Consider the following 20,299-nt stretch of genomic DNA (forward strand, 5'->3'; position numbering starts at 1 on the left):
GTTCTTGTATGGAAAGACAGGATGTCTTTAAGACATTTTGCATGGGTAATGCAACTCTATAATCTATAAACAAATTGATCAGATCAGGCCTCTACAGCATATACATAGCTGTCATACAAACTATTCAATCAAAATCAAATCATTGCATAAAAAGTATTATAGCTTCAATACAAGCAAAGCTAGAACGCTTCCTGGCTTCTTATTTTCGCGAAAAAAAATCTTAAATAAAATTAAGTAAAGAAAAAATGTATTTCTTTCATAAAATGAGCACTTTTTGTTCTAAAAATAATGTTTGACTATGACAAAATTTATTTCTTTCACGCAAGTAAGTTACTCAAAATGAGCATAAAATATTTAAGACCATTAAATAAAGCTGTCTATAAAATGTCCAAACTGACATAACAAAGAATTTTCAAACAACAACAATATTCAGTACTGCTTTTGTTAAAACATAAAAAACCGAAGCAGCGAGCATAGCAAGCAACTAATATTTGCAACGCGAAAAGAAAGCAAAGAACATGTAGACAGTAGCGTATTAATTTTCAAAAAGGAGCTGGAAAAAGTACATAGTCATAAAAAGCAGTAAAAAAGTATGCTTCAAGACGTCAAAATGGAGCAGCTTTTGCCATATAACGTCTTGCTAAAATATGAACATATTAAATTAGTATATGTGTAGGCAGTATGTATTTGTAGTTGTGAACACAAATCTTTGGCGTCAACAAGCCAAAGCAACGCTCTTGGCAACTGAGTAGTCGCACAATTATATCACGCGCTGAATGAAGTGCAAAAAGATTACTTTATTTGAGTTGAAAGCTGATTGTGACTGCTGTGTATGCAAACAATGCCACTCACAGCAACGACATACAAACCCCACAGACTTACTTCGCATAAGTACCGGTAAGAGCTTGCCAGGATACGCGCTGCCAACCTACTACTCCTATACGCGATGACTCGCAGCTTGTGCAGATGGCATTGACTTTGGCTGCCACACATACAAATATACACAGAAACGTTATAGAAGAAGTCAAGCAGCAGCAAAGGTGCCACAAAAAAGTAGAAATGAAACAAAAGTAATTTTAAATTTTGCCGCAGACACAAACTCACACACACATACATATATACATACACGACTAAGAAGTCAAAAGCTGCTTACAACGCGACACCCCAACTTTACACTTCCGCTGCTCGTCTCGATTTCGCACAGCGCCTTGCTGGCTTCCGCCACTCACACACACACACTTCGGCATCGGCGCCTGTTAATAGGGAAATCTAATATCGTTTTCGGCAAACAGTTTGCAATTTGCTTTCACTGTTTGTTATCCTTTCGGTTCATTGCGACAGCTGCGGCTGTTTGTTGCAAGGAGCAACAGCTTGTCGTTTGCCACAACGTCTCGTCTCATTTAATGTATGTGTGCGTGTGTATGCGCTTATTTAATAAGACAAAACAAGAACTTAATTTGTTTATGCCTTTTTCTACTTTTTCGCTCAGCAGCTTGTCTTCTCGGCAATAAAAAGTTTAAATTGAAAGCAATTTTCGCTCTTTTTATTTCGAATTTTCTTCATTTATTCCTTGCGGAATGTTTGGGTGATGAATTGGTCCATGTGCTGGCATTTACATTGAAACACATATACGTAAGGGGTAAAGTATGTTTGGGAGTAAAGTTATGTTTAATTATAACTCTGAGCGAAGACTTCAAGTTTACGACAGATGGTTAGTGCTTCTTTAGAACTCTAATTGAATGGTATTTGTATATAACACCCGATCAAATGTTTAAAGAAAAATAAGCATTTGATAAAAATCTTTATTATCGGCTTTGAAAAAGATTTTTTTTTCAACTAGTACAAGCATACCAATGCTTAATCCCATTTTCCATACACCTGTGTATGACGTCGTTCAGTGCGTATGACTTTTAATGGCATTAATGAACCCTTGGCGCGTTCCTCGAAGCAAATTTTTAAAACAAATTCATTGGGAAATCTGTTGAATACGGTGTCTTTGCGATGACTCTCATTGCGTGTTTGGCCAAAAAGTCAGTAACAATCATGCTAGAATGCGATAACGTATTATCGTAGTGAAAAATCCATACATTTTCTCCTCACAAATTCTGTCGTTTACTATGAATTGCTTCACGTGAACGCCTCAAAACGGACAAGTAGAATTTCTCATTGATCACTTGACTGCGTGGAACGTATTCATTGTGAATTACACCAAATTAATCAAAGAAAGCGATGAGAATCACCTTGATTTTTGACCGACTTTACGAGGGTTTTCCGAGGTCAGCTCATTTCTTAAGCGCCATTTTTAGATTGTTTGACATTATCGAAGTCATATTCAAAATCCCATCTCTAGTCATCAGTAATGATTAATTTGATCAAAGCAGGTAAATAACATTCTGGACTTTTGGTATGGGTCCAGTGTTGCCACGCTTCATACCCAAAACCTTAATCAAATGGTTGAGTCAATCCAAAAGAGATATTAAGATCGTCTTGAAGGCCATGTGACTACTTCTGCTAATTACATAAAGTGGTTAGAATTATCCGCGATCTAAAAGAAATCAGTATCCGAAAGTAAAAAGACATAACTTTCGGCTATTTGTGTATACCAGTTGATTAACCGTTAATTATTCGAATCGACACTCTCTAAGGTCGATGGTATTGATATCATTGACCTCAACAACCGTGCCGTTAGTTCTGCTCTCTCCAGAACGGATAAAGAAGCGAAGCAATTGGGTCTCGCGGCTTGGCTCTTCCGTTACTGTTGACAGTTATAACTTCGAAGTCGTAGATAATTTCGTCTATATTGGAACCAGTATTAACAGTAATTACAATGTCAGCCTCGAAATCCAACGCAGAATAACTTTTGCCAACAGGTGCTACTTTGAAGTGAGTAGGCAATTGAGAAGTAAAGTCCTCTCTCGACGAACAAAAACCAAACTCTATAAGTTACTCATTATACCTGTCCTGCTATGTGGTGCAGAGGCATGGACAACAACTAATGAGTCGACATTGCGAGTTTTCGAGAGAAAGGTTCTGCGAAAGGTTTATGACCCTTTGCGCGCTAGCCACGGCGAATATCGCATTCGATGGAACAATGAGCTGTATAAGATATATGACGACATTGACATAGTTCAGCGAATTAAAAGACAGCGACTACGCGGTCATGTTGTCCGAATGGACGAAAACACTCCAGCTCTGAAAGTATTCGACGAAGAGGAAGACCTCCTCTCCGTTGGAAGGACCAGGTGGAGAAGGACTTGGCTACGCTTGGAATATCCAATTGGCGCCACGTAGCGAAAAGAAGAAACGACTGGCGCGCTGTTGTTAACTCAGCTATAATCGCGTAAGCGTGTCTAAGCCAATTAAGAAGAAGAAGAACACTCGGCTATTTCGGTATAATAGTTTTTTATACGTTGATTTTTCGAATAATCACTCTTTAAGGCTTGGTGAACATATCAAAACATCATATTTCAGGTTAGGTTAGCTCAAACTAATTCTTCTCTTATGAAAGGTCTTACCTGTTGATTGCCGGAAAGTCGACAGCCAACTTCGACGTCAAAGTCTATAAATAAACTGTACTAAACATATCCTTAATAAAATAAAAAGAACCGTATATTATTCAATTATAACCTCGTCGTCATTTTCCCTGCCGCCAAATGCGCTACAAATCATTTAAAAATGTCTTTGACCCCGAACATGCGAACATGCAACGTCGGGCTTCGTTCAAAGCCACAAATCGTGGAATATTTTTGCGCTATGAAATAAATGTCACCGCAATTTGCATGCGCCTGCGTATTTATGCGGCAAATGTGCATGCCAACGTGCAACGTTTCAATTTAATGAAGACGAAAGAAAGGTGCTGTTGGTTGTTGCCACAGCAGCAAAAGCTTCTGAAACCACTCCCGCACCATGACTCCCAGCCGAAAAGCGAAAACACTCGACTGCTTTTGTGTGCTCCTGATTCACTGAGCCGCGCTGCAATGGTTCGTTGCCTGCTAACTGCCACTTCGTGACGCACGCGTGTGTGTGCATATGTGTTTTGGCATTTTGTTGCATTTGCATTTAGCGACATTTCAACATTTCCGCACGTTTTCTATTTATGTGAAATTGCACAACTTCCACACCAGAAAGGGAAAATGTGAAAAAAAAGAACAGGATTTCAGATAGGCAGCGAAACAAAGAAGACGCCATCGTCTAAAGTAGCAGCCGTGCAATAGTAGCAACATTGGCAAAAGAAGTAGGAAGGAACGGTAAAATATTTATGTGAATATGCAACATTATTTTTGACTTCCGTCAGCAGCAGCACAACTCCTGTCGCCGTTGCAACCAATTGCTGTTGCGCAGGCATTCATCAATGTTGTTGCCACTACTTGCTGCCAACGCCAACGTCTGAGCGGAATCCAAAAAGGCAACTCACTAAGTAATGATTCTGTCACATTTGTTTATGGCAACGCTTACTGCAGAGTCGCTGCGCACACATAAAATAGCAGTAGTCGCAAGCACACACATACACATACATACATGTATGCAATTAAATAACACCACACTCATGTAAGCATATGTGGTGCTTTATTTACAGTGAGGGCAAAAAGTCTGCACATAAACAAATGCATCAGTTGGAGTCCTACAACAAGTGGCAACATAGTATCGCACAACTAAACACACACACGTCCACATTTATGCGCTTGTATGTCGAGATTTTGCTTTACTGCTCACCTCTGTGATTGTTGTTGTGCTCACGTATATTTCTCATTACCCGCACCACACGCATTTTCAGTCGCTACTCGCATATTGTTTCTGTATCCTCGCCTTTCCTCGTCTCCTAATTCGCCATAATTTAATGTATTTAATGCTCATGTGGGAATTTTATTTATGCATTCATTCACCGTTCAATATTTTAATGATGAGCAGTTACAGATATGTGCAAGAGTTGCAATGTTGCTTGAATTTCTCGACAAATATTGTGACTTCTTGGTGCGATCTCTTGTCGACAAATCGAAAGCAGCTTTTTCAATCATTCATTCGTTCATTGTGAAGATATGTTAAATTTTTTTTAATAATGAAAACAAGTTTATTAAAATAAAATTTTAAGAAATGTTTAATTTTTTTATATTTCTTTCCCCGTTTTGAAGTAATGTAGAATTCTTAACCAGCTAATGAAATTTTCATTTAGTATAGATGACACATTTTCGTGTAGTTCTGATATAACCTTGATTTCTTATTCGTTTCCCAGGTAGCTTACTTTGCTTCGAAAGTCGCAAGCTTCAGAAAGAAATATTCAAACATTATGTATTTACAACTAATCAGAAAGGTCAAGATTGGACATGATTGCACTCTCTAGAAAATAACCGAATTTTCAGATATTAGGTTTAAATTTTTTTAAGGAGGGGTAAGGTTTTAAAGTAAAAAAAATTAAAATATTTGTGTTTTTTTGCAGCGACATGAGTAATATAATTTTATTAATTTTAATGACGTATTATTGTAAAACTTTTGAAGTATATTAGAAAAAATTTTCAATGAAAAATATTAATAAATAAGCCTGTAACGGTAAACCTCCTGAAGCGCCTTGAATAAAAGTGGAACATTATACTCGTTACCAAAAATAATTTAAAACTAGAGTTTTAGAGGCTTCATCCTAAAAATGTCACTAAACCACTTATAGACCAGGATTGATAATTTTTGAAACCAAAAAAAAAAAATAAAATAAATCATAGTACAAGGAAGTCCATTTGTAAAATAAGATAACATAATCTAAATGAAAGGAAAAATAATACTTTTCAAAATCTAAGGGATATTTGCGACTGATGTTCTAAGAGGTCTGTGGGGTATATGAGGTGCGAATTTGAGTTCAAAGATTTTCCATTTCGCACTGCTATTTTTGTTATTTTAGTAAATGGTGGTGATTTGATCCCTACAACCCTTTACTGCTATACAAAAATTCATACTTTTAGGAAAGTTTTTATTATCGTTTTCCGTTTTAGCAACACAAAATTAGCAAGAAATAACATCACAGTCACAAAATGATTGTTAACTAATATAATTTAGGCGGGATCTGAAGTCGTGCAGAGGAAGGAGAGGAGGTTGTTTGAATTTACATTGTTCAAAAAGGGTTATATCGATTTCTGGCAGAACTACGAGTTCTATAGGAAAAAGTTATATGTGACCTGGTCTACGGAAAGGGGGCTGAGGTGTCAAAACAAAGGAGAACAATTAATGAGATAACGAGAAACTGACGATTATTTTTAACAGCTTTTCCCAGAAAACTAGTTTTCTCACGTTAGCTCCCTTTTCGTAGACCAGGTCACATATGAAAAAGTGGTAGATATGAAAAAAAATCTAAAATTTGGTTATGAACATCTTTTTCACATAACCTCAAAATTTATGTGAAAATTAAATTAATTAATTTTTATGAACTTATCTTTCTACCTCCCAAATACATTGTAAAATTGAAAACTTTTTTTCCTCACATTTGAACATTTAAGGGGTATCCAACATTTCAATCCAAAATTTTACCTAAAAATATAATTTTTTTTAACATTAAATTTTAAACTTGGTGTTCTTTTAGTTATTTTTTTCTGTTGACGTGAAAAGGATGCAATACTATGGTACATTTTCTCAAAAAACAATAACAGACGTCACCAGCTTTTGTTTTGATTTCACCCAGCTGTTATTTCGTAGTAGCAGCTGTAAAAAAGAGCCTGGCTATTTTTTGTTTTTTTTGCCTCTTTGAGAAAACTCGTCGAAGCTTTGTTCAATTTACCGCACTTTTCGCTTCTCCAAATATATACAACTCAAAATTTTAATGTTGAAAACGCTGTTTAAATTACCACTTCACCGGTTTGCGTCACAAATCTCACTTGTGACATCCACCCGCGGTTAATGTTTCTTTAATTCGTGCAAAAAAATAACTCCGCACCAACTATGTTAACGAGTTTCGAGTTATTCTTGCAGCTGCCAGCGTGTTTTCCTGTTAAAACATTACCATTTTATTGCATACATAAGTACATTACAATAATAAATACCACGCGCTTATAATAATCCACACTTTTGCTTTGTCAAAGGCACGCGGTTGAAAAAATTTCCAGCGCAATGACGCAAATGCAATGCAAAATCAATTAACCTCTTTAAAAGTGTAATGGTAAAAGTTTTAATTTTCATCAAAAATTATTTTAATTTGCAGCGCACACACCCTTACAGCATATTTATGCACACACACGCACATATGAACCTTTCGCGCTTTCGCTCCACATCTGTCGAACCCTTTTTTGCACACCTTTGTTGAACCTGACACATTCCCTTACTCAACAAACGCTTTAGTTATTGTTTTTGCTTGAGCGCGCTTCAGAACAAAAAGCCCGTAATTGCGGTATTAGGCAGCAGGTTTTCGCATTGCCGCATTTTCGCAGCGTAAATTTGCATAATTTCGTAATTTTTGCGCGAAACCGCATGCCAGCGTATAAGTATAAGTATTTTTACAGCTAATGAATGCATTCACACAGCGAAGTGCATGCAAATTGGCAGCACAAGTGGAGAGCAGCGCGCATCGCATCGCACCGGAGCGCTGAGCCAGCAAAGCCACGCAACGCAACACGAACGCACCGCGTTGAACTGTGAATTGAATTGTGATAAAATCGTCGTAAATTTTTAACTGTCAACGTTGTTGTGCTGGTGTTTGCCAAGCAAGCAACTCGCAACACATTACATAAGCGATTAAACGATAAGATGGGGTATGACACACGAGGACACATACATACATTCGAATAAATATATATATAAACTCGCGCAAAATTAGATTGTTGCACTGGAAGATGGAAATATGCAATTACAAAGAAATTATGTGCAATCTGTTAAAATGATTGCAAAGAAAGCATGCGCTTGCGCACCTTTTTAAGTTTAAAATATCCAAATATTTATACAATTTTATGGTATTCATATGCAAAGTACTTGGTGTCCATATTATTTTATTTTAAAACTTTTTGAATTTATGTTACATTCTTCATTTGCGCAAAATTTTACATTTTTATTTTATCCTTTTCTTGCAGACAAATACCCACCGCTTACTCCAAGGCCAATGGTGGCACTGCCATACCGCTTCCCGCCACTGTTATGGTGCAACGCCGCTGCCCACCGGACAAAGTACGACCACTGCCACCGACACCCAATCACACGCCATGTAAGTCAAACAATTTTATTGTAAAAGCACTTAAGTCGAATTAAGGTGTTTTAAATATCATGGTACAGTGCGTACTAAATTATAGGTTAAGTTAGGTTAGGTTAAACTGGTTTATTGCCCTATTGCCAGAAGGAGTTCACAAAAAAGTCAAAAAAAATTAATTTGGAGTACGAAAAAAATTCAATTCTTCCGCCAAATTGTGCTACAAATTAAAATTGTTCTCATTTTCGCCCACTACCCTTTATGTGGTCGTACATTTTAATCTAGTAGAACTTACAGAACTTGTTTTATATGAAATATAACACTATTCGAATTTATATAGAGATCAAAATAGAATTCAAAACTAGCCTCATTCTCCAGAACCCACCACCGAATCTTTCACTAACTGAAACCAAATTGAAAATGAAACCAACATACTATGTGGTATGAAACTGTTAGGTTATATTGAGCTTGATGTCTGGTCCAATGATCGCACTTGGACCGCTGTATGTAGTTCTTTGTGAAGCCATAAAAATATATATAATTCCTGTATTTCATCAGCAATGCTCCTAGCGATCAATATCAATTTGCTCAGGCGTTTAATTTCTACTCACATCTCGGTAAGATATCAGAAAGCGCGGACGAGGGACTATCAAGAAGGATATATTGAAATGAAGCTGACGTCCGGTAAGATTCCCAACCATACAGCATGAATCCTGATAGGGCAATATCATAATGACATTTTAGAACACCACAACAAAGATCTCTTTGAATCTCCTACGATTGGTCTTGGGCGAATACCGAAGGTAAACCAGCGCTGGCGAAACTCCCTTGAAGCCTAGCTATCCAGTGGTAGAGCACACGAGGAAAGAGCTCGTTCTCCAGATCTAGTGATAACAGGTCTAAGGTACCTTTTTATACTAGCTCAGCAGCTTTACAGTTACCAGCGATTTCACTGTAGCCTGACACTTATACTATTCCTAAACCAGACCTGAAAGCACGGTTAGTGAACTCAAAGCTGGTATCGCCGTTCTGTTATAGTATTGCATAATCAGGTTTGCCATAGTACAAAACATATGTCTAAAACCCTTAGCAGTAGAGAATTCAAAGCTTTCCATTCAGAACATTTTCGCAACTCTTAACCCTCTAACTAACATTATTTATAATAAGTTATTTTAGGTAATGGTTAACTTCAAACTCCCAAAAGGCCGATACTTTGTGTTTTTGATAAAGAAAATATTTTAGAGTTCAATATAATTTCAAATTACAGTGAAAGCAATAAAACTTTTTCAATGGGCAATTAACCTGCTGATAACCACAAGGGTCATATCGACCTTAAGGCTTTTTCAGTGAGCAATTAACCCGCTGATGATGACAATGGTAATATTGACCTTAAGATAGAAAAATAGTAAAAGTCGAATGTATTATTTTTGAAAATTACTCAATATATTTTCTTTTTGTGAAGTTCAGCATAAAAGCAACAGACTGTTTGGGTTGAAACGTAGTATCCTTGTCTCTTTATTAGCAATATCTAATAATAACTCGCTTTAAAATTTGAACTCATATTTACAGAGCTCCCTTAAACATGTTTAAAACAACTTCGTTCAACTCAAGTTTATTTCAAATATTTGCTAGCTGCTCCACAAATTTTAATTAAAAATCCACTCAACATTTTTCAATAAAGCCACTACTCATACTGGCTGCTTTCACATATTATATATGCTTGGACCCACATAGAAATCACCCCTAAAAACTGTGCCTTCGTTTCAACTGTTTTGGCCGGTGTCTGTTTGCACTTGAGCAACAGGATAAAAAGGGGAAATCCTTTCAAGCTTTCATTTGTGCCATAACAATAAAAAAATAAATCCCGTTTAACAAGCTGATAACCCACCGCTCCTTTATTTCTCTAGAGATTCAAGCCTAGATTAATAGAAATGTGCATCTTAAGAGCAAAGTTCTAATGTGCAAATGTGTGTGTGTAAATAATAATACAATACACGTATGAGGCAAGTGTGGACGAGTGTGAGGTGACCAAAAACGACATGAAAATTGACCGAGATTTCTCTTTGACAGACATACTAGCTTAGCCACAGAGCAATGAGGACAATAGTACTTCAAGCCGAAAACCATGATGAGTACGTTGGGGCGCAAGTGAATGGATACAAGTAAATGTGTGTATGAGTAAATGAGTGTAACGGCGTGGGAGTAGGAGAACGTGAGCAATGAGTGTTGCGTTAGCCATAGATAAAAGGGTAAAAATAGCCAGTCAAAGTGCTTATAGCATGTATGTGGGCTGATAAATTTATATATATATATAAATAACTCGCAGAAAATATCATCAAGGGAAGATTTTTCGCTGGTTATGCTATGGTGTTAAGTAAAGTAAATGCGTAAAAATTGGTATAAGTTTGGTGACGCTGTGACCCACCTCATTCCTAACACCTTTTCCACTGAATGCTTATATATCAAATGACACACATGGGGATTTTTAAATTTGGGCTTGATAATGATAGGATTTACGAGCTTGTGATGGCCTTTTGATGGTACTGATGACGCTTTTGTGGTTATAAGGGTTCTTGTATGGTTGTGTTGCGCCGAAATTTGTCAGCGACTTTGCGTACTAGTATGAATAGTCTGTATGCGTCTGGCTGCAATTTTTTTGTGGTTTGCAGCAATTTTGCTATACCAATAAGCCCCTGAAAGCTTTTTTATCAGCGAAAATTAGTCGAAAAAATCAACGAAATCTTTATATTTCAAAGAGTAGGGAAAATTATAATGAAGCGGAAGCTTGAAGCTGCTTAACAGATTTTTTATTACTCACATTTATGAAATAAGTTATTGATTTGTTTTATGAATATGTCTTATGAAGGACTAAAATAGCATTGAAAGGCTATTGAATCATAAATATAAATAATTTAATAAACATAAAATCTTCAGAACAACTTTAAGGAGTCAAAACGATGCAAAACTTATCTCAGTCGGACAAAAAAAGAGATGTTTTGATCTTAAAGGGATATTTCTGAAATAAATCTAGTCACGGTATACAACTTTGTCATATATGTATTTGATTAAGCTTCTGCTTCCACATGAGCTATGAATTATGCCAGTATCTGGCAGATGAAGTGAAATACAAGGTTTAAGCCGCCACAGAATGGAATTATATGAAAGACCTTGTATGACCATATGAAGATAAGAGGTAGTTCAAATAACCAACAGGACTCTTCAAGGTGGCTGCTATCTTATTAAACCAAATTTTAGAAGCTTCTCTTGAAGGGTATACCTGAATCTGAGCAATAGTCCAAGTTATGAGGGCCTGAAGTAAATGCTTTTACTGCAGATCATTAGCATGGGTCTATGTTAGCAGGTATAACACAAGAAAAAGTCGATTGTGTTCAAATTTTGGTGGAAATAAGCGAATACCCGAAAAACTGAAGCCAAAAATGGCGCTAAGGACTATGTTACACTATTGCTATTTTAGATCCAAATCTCTTAAGTCCTGAGTCCTGTTACCCTTACATAGATGTTGAATAAATAAAAAAAAGTAATTTAGAAATTTTTAACTTCTAATATTATATATTAAAAATTCAACTAAACCGGTTTCAGTATATTCTAAATTTTCATAAGATTTTTGTAACAAAAAAGTAAAGAACGGAAGTCTTTTGATTGCATATAAAATTTCATTAGATAGTGATCGCTGCTATCAAGTAAGGAAGTAATTTCCAATGCATGCTTTCTTCCTCAAATACAAAATTTCTGAAAGCAGTTCTCACATGACAGTGAAAACTGGTATTTGTCAAACCGCAAAGTGTTCATAAATAATTTCAAGCTTATCGCTTCATCAAGCTGTGATTTTGATTTATGCTTGTCACTAATTTGTTTCACTCGCATGCGATTTGTGGCAACTGAATGATCGACGCACCCTTCTCGAAGAAACAAAACGAATTCCTTTGCTGTTCCTAAGGGAAGTGCACATGTGCAGACATACATACGCATCAATTGCATACATAAATATATATACACTCTCTTATATACTCACTTGCTTAAATACATTGCGTAGGCGCGTGTTTCGAAAATTAATTAACGCATATCTTCAAGCTGTTGTTCGCCCGACAGTTGTTTCGCTTCAGCGGCAGTAAAAAAAAATTCCTTACGCCTTTACAAGTGAACGCTAGACTTGTACTTGCCTGAGTCCTGATGGCATAAATCAGTTTTCAATGCAACACGCTTGTATCTTGCAAGTATGGAGCTGACTTGGCAATCACATGCGTGTAATTTAAATTAATGTCCACTCGTTTTCCATATATAAGACTCTACAAAACTCTCGTAGCAAAAGCGGAAAAGAAATATGGGAGATGACAAAAGTTGTTCAAAGGGTGTTGACAACTCGCGGTGGCAAGTGTCGTAAATTAAGGTTGAAGTTTACATATGACAAAAGTTGTACAGATTCTTTGTTGTTGTAAGTCGTGGTAGACATTTGAGATTGAAGATTGAGAAAAATTGAAGATAGAAAAAATTATATAATTTTTTTTAGTTCTAGAAGGGAAAAATAAGTATTTATAAGAAAGGTTCAGAGAGAGTTCTTCAAACGTGATAACTAAATGGTTCTTACTACGAAATGGGAAGAAAAATTTTCTTCTTCAAAATTACCTTCATAATTATTATTTTACAATTTACTTTGAGCTTCCTTTCGAGAAATATGTTTCTTCGCTTCGAAAACTGACAGTATTTTGGTTTCTTCGACTTCTCGGGCTTATATGCTTTAACACTCCGCTTTAACACCAGATTACTGTGACCCTAGAGCACTTATGGCCAATTTCGTAAAATCTAACGATACTCCGAAATTTTAATATAAGGATCTAAAAGTTAAAATTAAAAAAATTAAACGTTTCTTGGTATTCATAAAATATTTTCTAACAAATTTCTTGTTTCCTTTCACTTACAGCCATACCCGGTTTAGGAAAAAGTGGCGTTGACTTTAATAGCGGGCGGCCAAATAGTCCACCAACCACTAATCATACCATTCAAAGTCTGAAAACTGGCAATAATAATGGGTGAGTCAATATTTTACATAATTTAGCTAAGACAATATAAATAAATTCTAAAAAATTTAAACACCAAAACTCAAAAAGAATATCAAGCAATTTGGTTGAAATGATATTTAATGATAATTATAAAATTCTCCTACGAATTACTAATCATAAACAATTTAATCAATTTTGACATAAATTATTATTTCATCTACCTTACTCCACTTCTAACCACAGCTTACGCCCGCCAACGGCTAAAGCCACGCACGCCAGCGGTATACCCCCACCGAGTGGCATACCCGCCGCCGCCGGCAATATGGGACCAACGCTGCCACAGCAAAAGCACTCCATGCTTGACAAGCTCAAGTTGTTCAATAAAGAGAAGCAACAACAACAGAACGCAGCTAATGCCGCCTCCACCAAGATGCAGGTGCAATCGAAGCGCACTTCCTCATCGTCGGGTTTCTCATCGGCGCGCTCCGAACGCTCGGACTCTTCGCTGAGCCTCAACGATGGACACATATCACAAATCAAGCCACCAGCCGTCAGTGTAACGTCTGGCAAGAGCAAAATCAATACCAAACAATCCAAACTGATGGCGGCGCAACTGAAGAAAGAGCAGACAAAAGTCAGCAAGCTGGACAAGAAGGAAAAGAGTCCAGCGCGCTCGCTAAATAAGGAGGACTTCAGTGGTGAGAGCCGTAACTCAACAATGGGACGTGCGAAGAACTCACTGCCGCGTGTTAGCGAAAAGAATTCGATCAAATCTTCCTCCAAGGGCTCACTGAATTCCAAGTCAGACTCAAAGTCCTCATTGATAGTGCCGCCCACGAAGGGGCTTTGCAGTCCCAATGGCTCCAACACCGGTCTACCCAAACCAATTGCCGCCATAAAAGGCACTAGTAAATTGCTGCAATCGCCTTTGGGTGGCGTTGCTGGCAGCGGTGACAATCGTGTCCGTGGCATGAGCAACTCAAATTCGCAGCAGGAGATGATGAAGCGTGAAAAGAGTGACATATCAAGCATGCATACAAACATATCTAGTGAGACCGCTAAAGCGAAAGAACTAACACAACAGCAACAGCAACAACAGCATCAGCAGCAACAACATCAACCACATATCGTGAAACCGGTGCCGATACTACCGGAGCCCGGCAGCAAGCCACCATATTACGCTAACGCCACAAACATATCACAGCAACAGCAACACCAACTGCAGCTACAACAACAACGCCAGCAGCAATATCAACAGCAACAGCAAGCTTATTACAATCAGCAGCAGCAGCAACAACAACAAGACCATGCCACATATGTGAACAACAGTCGTCTGCCACCGCCAAAATCCGCAACATCACCTTCCGGCAACGCGCCAACTGCGCGCAAACTTGAATACAACGCCGGTCCCGGTATACTCGCGTCGCCACAGCGCTCACCACTACGCGGTCACGCACAATCACCTGACTCGCCGTCCGCACTTCAACACCATCACGCGCACGCCAACGCCAAGTTCCACACAATACCCTCCAGAATAGACACAATCTATGAGGAGAAGAAACCGACAAGTCTGCTGCCGATGCCACCGTTACTGCGTGGCTACAATTCGCATGTGACACTGCCAACGCGCGGTGTACGCGGCGGTGGCACGCGCAATTATGTGACCGATTTCATGGAAGCGGAAATAAATCAAGGTTACTGCAGCGATGGCGATTCGTTGAGAGTGAGCGCCTCAGCACGCCTAGCACAACGCGCAGCCGCAACAGCGAGACGCTATCACGACATAGATAACGGTTATTTGTCGGAAGGCAGTGGCAGTGTGGGACATCATGGCATGCTCATGGCTGGCGGTATTAGCTCGGCGGCACATACCAAACACTTCTTGAGCATGATGCGCGCGAGGACTCAACTGCCGACGACCATCGAAGAACGGTAAGTCGAGAAAAATGCTTTGTTTTGTTTATATCTCAAACGCATACTCAAAAAATCATCACTGCATAACTCATTTAAACAAATTATATGGATATATGATATGTTCAAAGCGAAACTTAAAACCAACTATAATTTATTATGGGGAAATATTGAATATTGAGTATTGAAACGAAGGCAAAAAGTCTTACAAAAACTTCAGATAATTTACTATCTATCTATACAAATACTTAGGTATGTATGTATATACTCGTATATAATTTCTCTCATCTTTGTCCTTCAGCTCACCACACTTTCAGCCTTGAATCACTGCCAACATTTTAAGTAGAAATTTTCGTAATGATTCATAGCACGCGCATCACTTTCGGTCATCCTTGTGGTTGGTCCGCGAAGTTGCCCTTCTTCGCAGAATTGAAGACACATTTTTTCATGTTCGAACCACATAAATAATAGCCCAAGTTAGCACGCACAGAGAATGCAAAAGTCAAACAAAGAAAAAACTAAATAAATCCTGCAAAATAGCGGTGCAAAGCAAATTATTATACCCTGAACATATTAAGATTACAACGATGTTCCAAACTTCGGAAGAAACGTCGGATACCCTAAAAGTTTTTATATAAAAATATGCGTCATAAGCTGAGTCTTAGTTCGTCTGTCTGTGTGTATATAAGCGAAGTAGTCTTTAATTTTTGAGATATTGGTCCGAAATTTTGTACACCTCCTTATCTCTCAATGAAACTGCTCATTTGTCGGAACAGTCGACTCGGACCTTTATAGCATATAGATGACAAACAAATTTAACAATCGGAGTTAAGTGTTTGTGTAGGAAATTTTTTCAGTTGGCGAGATGTCTTCATGAAATTTGGCAAGGGTTGTTGTCTAAGTCAATAGTACACTATTCGCAGAAATTGTTTAGATCGGATAACCATGCCTATTAGCTGTCATGCAAACGAAAAAATGCTAGTTCTTATATGGAAAACTCTGTTATTTGACGAGATATCGTCACGAAATTTAGTATGAACTATAATCCAAATTAATTGCCGCTTAAATTTTTTCAAATCGGACCACTATAGCATTTTGTAGTTGGCATACAAGCTAAACCATCAACATCAAGTTCTTGTATGGAAATTTTGTATTTGTGAAAGGTATTATATGTATGTAGCTCCGGTGCAACCGAAATTAACATTTTTCTTATTTTTTTTGCCCTTCTTTACTCACCAGCAGGCTTTGAATGAGTCACTTCGTTGCAATCCGCACGCACTTTCTGCTCGCTTACTTGTGGACCCTTTTGTTGGAGAAAAGCAAGAAAGCAAAAACGAATGCACTCAGTTTCAGTCAAAAACGCTTGCGGTGCATGCTGTTACTTCAAAAACTATTGTTGTTTTTATTTTTGTTTTTGCACTGCTGCACCCGTTTTCGGCCGAAAATAAAGCGTTTGCGCCAATTACTCTCCAGCTGCTGAGCCATGAAACGTCACAGCGTTTGAACTGATTTTTTGCACTTATTGTTGTTTCCATTTATCGTTGCTGCTTTGTAGTGCCAGATTTGTCGCCTGTTTCGCTGCCTCGCTTATTGCTCATTTGCGCCGCTTTACTTATTATTCATCTACTTATTTTTAGTTCGTTGCTTTATTTTTATCTTTTCTCTTCGCGCTGTTTGCCTTCGAGCATTTTAATTGTGGCATACAATTTAATTACGTGTAACTGGAACGCCAAATGGCAAAGAGGCGGAACGAATGGCAAAATAAAAAAGTAAAAAGAAAAACACAAAAACACAAAAAAGCGTGTGATTCGCACATTAACTTGGCAGTGCTTAGTTTCATGTGAATATTTTTGTTTTTAATTTTATTTATTTATTTATTTATTTTCTTAAAGCACTTTTTGTAACCTTCAACTTGTTGAAAAAATAGTTAGAGCCACAAATTTCTGTTGAAATATTTTTGTGGTCTTTATGAATGCAGTTGCAGGCAAACAAACTGATTTTTAATGATTTGAAATTATATAAAAAATAATATATTTATCAATTGTATTTAATATGTACAATCACAATTAATTTTTGTACACCTTCAAGGCATACAATCGAAATGCCAATTGCTGCATTCCTCGTATCTCTCTCTCTTTCTGTGTACATTACTTACTACTATGTTACCCACTCTCCACACCCACCTAGCATGCGTCCACTTGCATCACACAGCAACGGCCACTTCACTTCGGCTGTCGACAACCTAACATGGCATCCTCGACAACCGAATACAATTGTCACCTGTCAAAGCAATAAATTTGCAACATGCTACTCCAGCAATCGACGGACAGACAAGTGGTTGCTTAGTGCTGTTGTATTTACGTTTGTTGTAACAACTACAAAAAAAACAATAATATAGTTGCTTAGTTACCTTCGGCATAATGCCTTGTTGTTGCTGTTGTTGTTGTTGGCTTCATTGTTTTGCTACTTCTGATTGCTTTTTTTAATTACTCACTGCTACTTGCCTTTAATTATTTGCTTATATTTAGTTATATAACTAGCTTTTCTTGTAAATTTTGTTGTAAAATCTGTCACAGTCAGGTTGTTCGGTCTGTTCACCTTCATTTGCCCCAATACGGTGGCGTTCATTGCCAAATTTAAATATAATATGTAGGTATGTATGTAGTTGACAAATTTGGGTATTAAGAAGTTATAATATTTTCGGGACGGTTAGGAAATGGAGAGGTACTTAGTACCTTTGTATAATAGTAAAGTAACTTTATATGTATAACGGTAACATACATATAAACTTGGTTAAAGGTTTGGAAGATATTTTGTGTCATAATTACAATAGCAAGGAGTTGCCACATATTCATTTTTGAAGACTGCTTCGCACAGAACTTTTATCTTTGAATATCAGACAGTAATTATGTAGCATCCATGAATTTTATTTATAACTGCTTTCACAGGCAAACTGAGAGGAGTGAGAAGAAGACGCAATCCTAACATAGAAATTATAGACTTCTCTTCAACTACTTTATGAACAGTTATTAAAAAACTGTTTGAAATATTTTTCAGATTTTTTTAATACAGCAAATATGAGAAAGAAAAGGGTTCAGTGGTCAAAAATTCAAAAAATAAATTGTTTGACTTCATACCTTGAAGAATTTGCTGACAAATCAGAAGAAGAAGCAATAAGACCTAGCAATATCGAAGTAACAGGCTCAATGATCTAGAAATGATATAATGTTTTTATATAATTTTTTTAACATTTGAGTTAGATTCTTCATCAATATTCTTCTTCTTTATTAGCGTTATATTATAGCATTCTTCATCTATATTACATAATTCGGCTTATAAACTTCTTCAAAGAGTTAAATATAGGACTTTCGGAACTCCTTTAATAATTATTTAGCATACCTCCAAAACTGATCTTCAAAAATCGCTTCAAAGAAATTTAAAATTTTTTATAAATATTTATTCCCTTTACACTAAAACAAAAACAATAAAAATCGTACATATCATTAAAGTTTCAAATAAAATCGCAACAATGACTCATTCATCTCTGGTGCGCCCTTGGAAACAGTTTTTGCTATTATTTCGCTCATTTCCTCAAGTTATTCAATATCTCATTGTTGCTACATTTTCTCAACTTCTTTTTTGTTAACTTTGTACATTTTTACATAATTTTCGTTTCATATACACAAGCATCTCCCCTTCCTTTCTTTCAAAGACCAGATTACAATTGCGAAACTTTCAATTTGCTCCCAACTTCCGTTTGCCTTTTTCCTGCATACAAACTCCATTTCTAGCTTCAGTGATACAGCGTTTTTTCAAGCAAAACTCCATTGTCCTTTTCCCTTGCGATATCCTGTTTCATACTGTTGCTGATGGTTGTCTTTCATTTGCATATTTCCCACTCCATGCGCCTTGAACCTGCATACGTCGCGCAAATCATCACGTCTGATCTAACAAATTAATGCAAGCGGGCGTTCTTCACATTCACTCACCAAAATTTTGTCAAGTTTACTTTTTACTTCTTCTTTCATTTAGGTCATTAACAGTGGTAATAAAAATTTCATACTCCACTTGCACATTAATTGAATTTCTGGGGGGAGGGGAATTTGAATTAGAAGTTTCAATTAGGTTTGTAGAGATTTTGTTATATGTAGACAACTTGTGATGAATAAGGAAATTACAATTTTCTGCGATTCGAAAAAATAACAATTTTTTATAACTTTTTATGACGCTCATAATCATGATGAACTTCTAACTATTCAGCTTTTTAATTATTTTTTAATTATGTATCTGAAATTGCAATTAACTTCTTTAATTTTGCTTTTTTATTATTTTTTCGCAAGGAAACGTAGATGAAGTCACAAATAATTGGCCTTCTTCGTGTAGATGGAGCACTTTGTTATTTTGTTTATTACAGAAACTGTACCTAATGGTCGTTTATCGATTAATTAAAGTGCAGTAACCGATACCGATTTTATATTAATTTATGTGTTTGTTTAAAAAATAACCGTTATTGAACGATATTTTTTAAAGATATCGATAATTGTATTATCAATAATTGAAGATTATCGATTAATTAAGGTGCAGTAACCGATACCGATTTTACATAATTTTATGTTTGTTTGAAAAATAACTGGTATTAAACGATAATTTTTCAACCTATCGATAATATATCGATCGATATAGAAGATGTCATTAATTGAAGATAAATTCGCATTACATTCAGGTATCGAGTTTGTAATTGAATGTTACTTAAATATTTCATTAATTATTTGTAGTTATTTTTAAGAATGTTTGTAATAAGTATGTGGTAAGAAATTAGATTTGCATGCATTAATAAATACGATTGATAAAAATGGTAAATTAATAATATTAACTGTTATTTTGTCGATTTTTTATGTATTTTTTATCGATTATTATTATCAGAATTTTATCGATTAATATATTTATCGATAATGAAAATATCATTCAATTACAGTCAAAATATTGACCAAGTATAAGAAATATCGATAAATGTTTCGATTAATATCGATAAAGTTTCGAAAACATTAGTAAGTAGAAGTATAATAGGAACATTTTAACATTCTATATAAACTAATAATAAACTAATAATACTAACTGTTAATTTGTCGAATTTAAATAATTTTATCGATAATTATCAACACAATTTTATCGATTAATATTTATTTATATCGATAATGATAAAATCATTCAGCGTCAA

At 36.3% G+C, this 20,299-nt stretch overlaps 1 protein-coding gene across 5 annotated transcripts in view; it reads left to right on the forward strand.

Annotated features, from left to right (window-relative positions):
• LOC126751973 (protein sickie) overlaps positions 1–20,299 on the forward strand; it is a 474,537-nt gene that overhangs the window by 305,820 nt on the left and 148,418 nt on the right. For all 5 annotated transcript variants that reach the window (XM_050462474.1, XM_050462475.1, XM_050462479.1 and 2 more), the window contains 3 exons: positions 8,040–8,170; positions 13,092–13,200; positions 13,414–15,102. In XM_050462474.1, coding sequence (XP_050318431.1) covers positions 8,040–8,170; positions 13,092–13,200; positions 13,414–15,102 — 1,929 coding nt within the window. The remainder of the gene's footprint in view (positions 1–8,039; positions 8,171–13,091; positions 13,201–13,413; positions 15,103–20,299) is intronic.

Source organism: Bactrocera neohumeralis, chromosome 3 (assembly GCF_024586455.1).
Source record: "Bactrocera neohumeralis isolate Rockhampton chromosome 3, APGP_CSIRO_Bneo_wtdbg2-racon-allhic-juicebox.fasta_v2, whole genome shotgun sequence".
Classification (NCBI taxonomy): Eukaryota; Metazoa; Arthropoda; class Insecta; order Diptera; family Tephritidae; genus Bactrocera; species Bactrocera neohumeralis.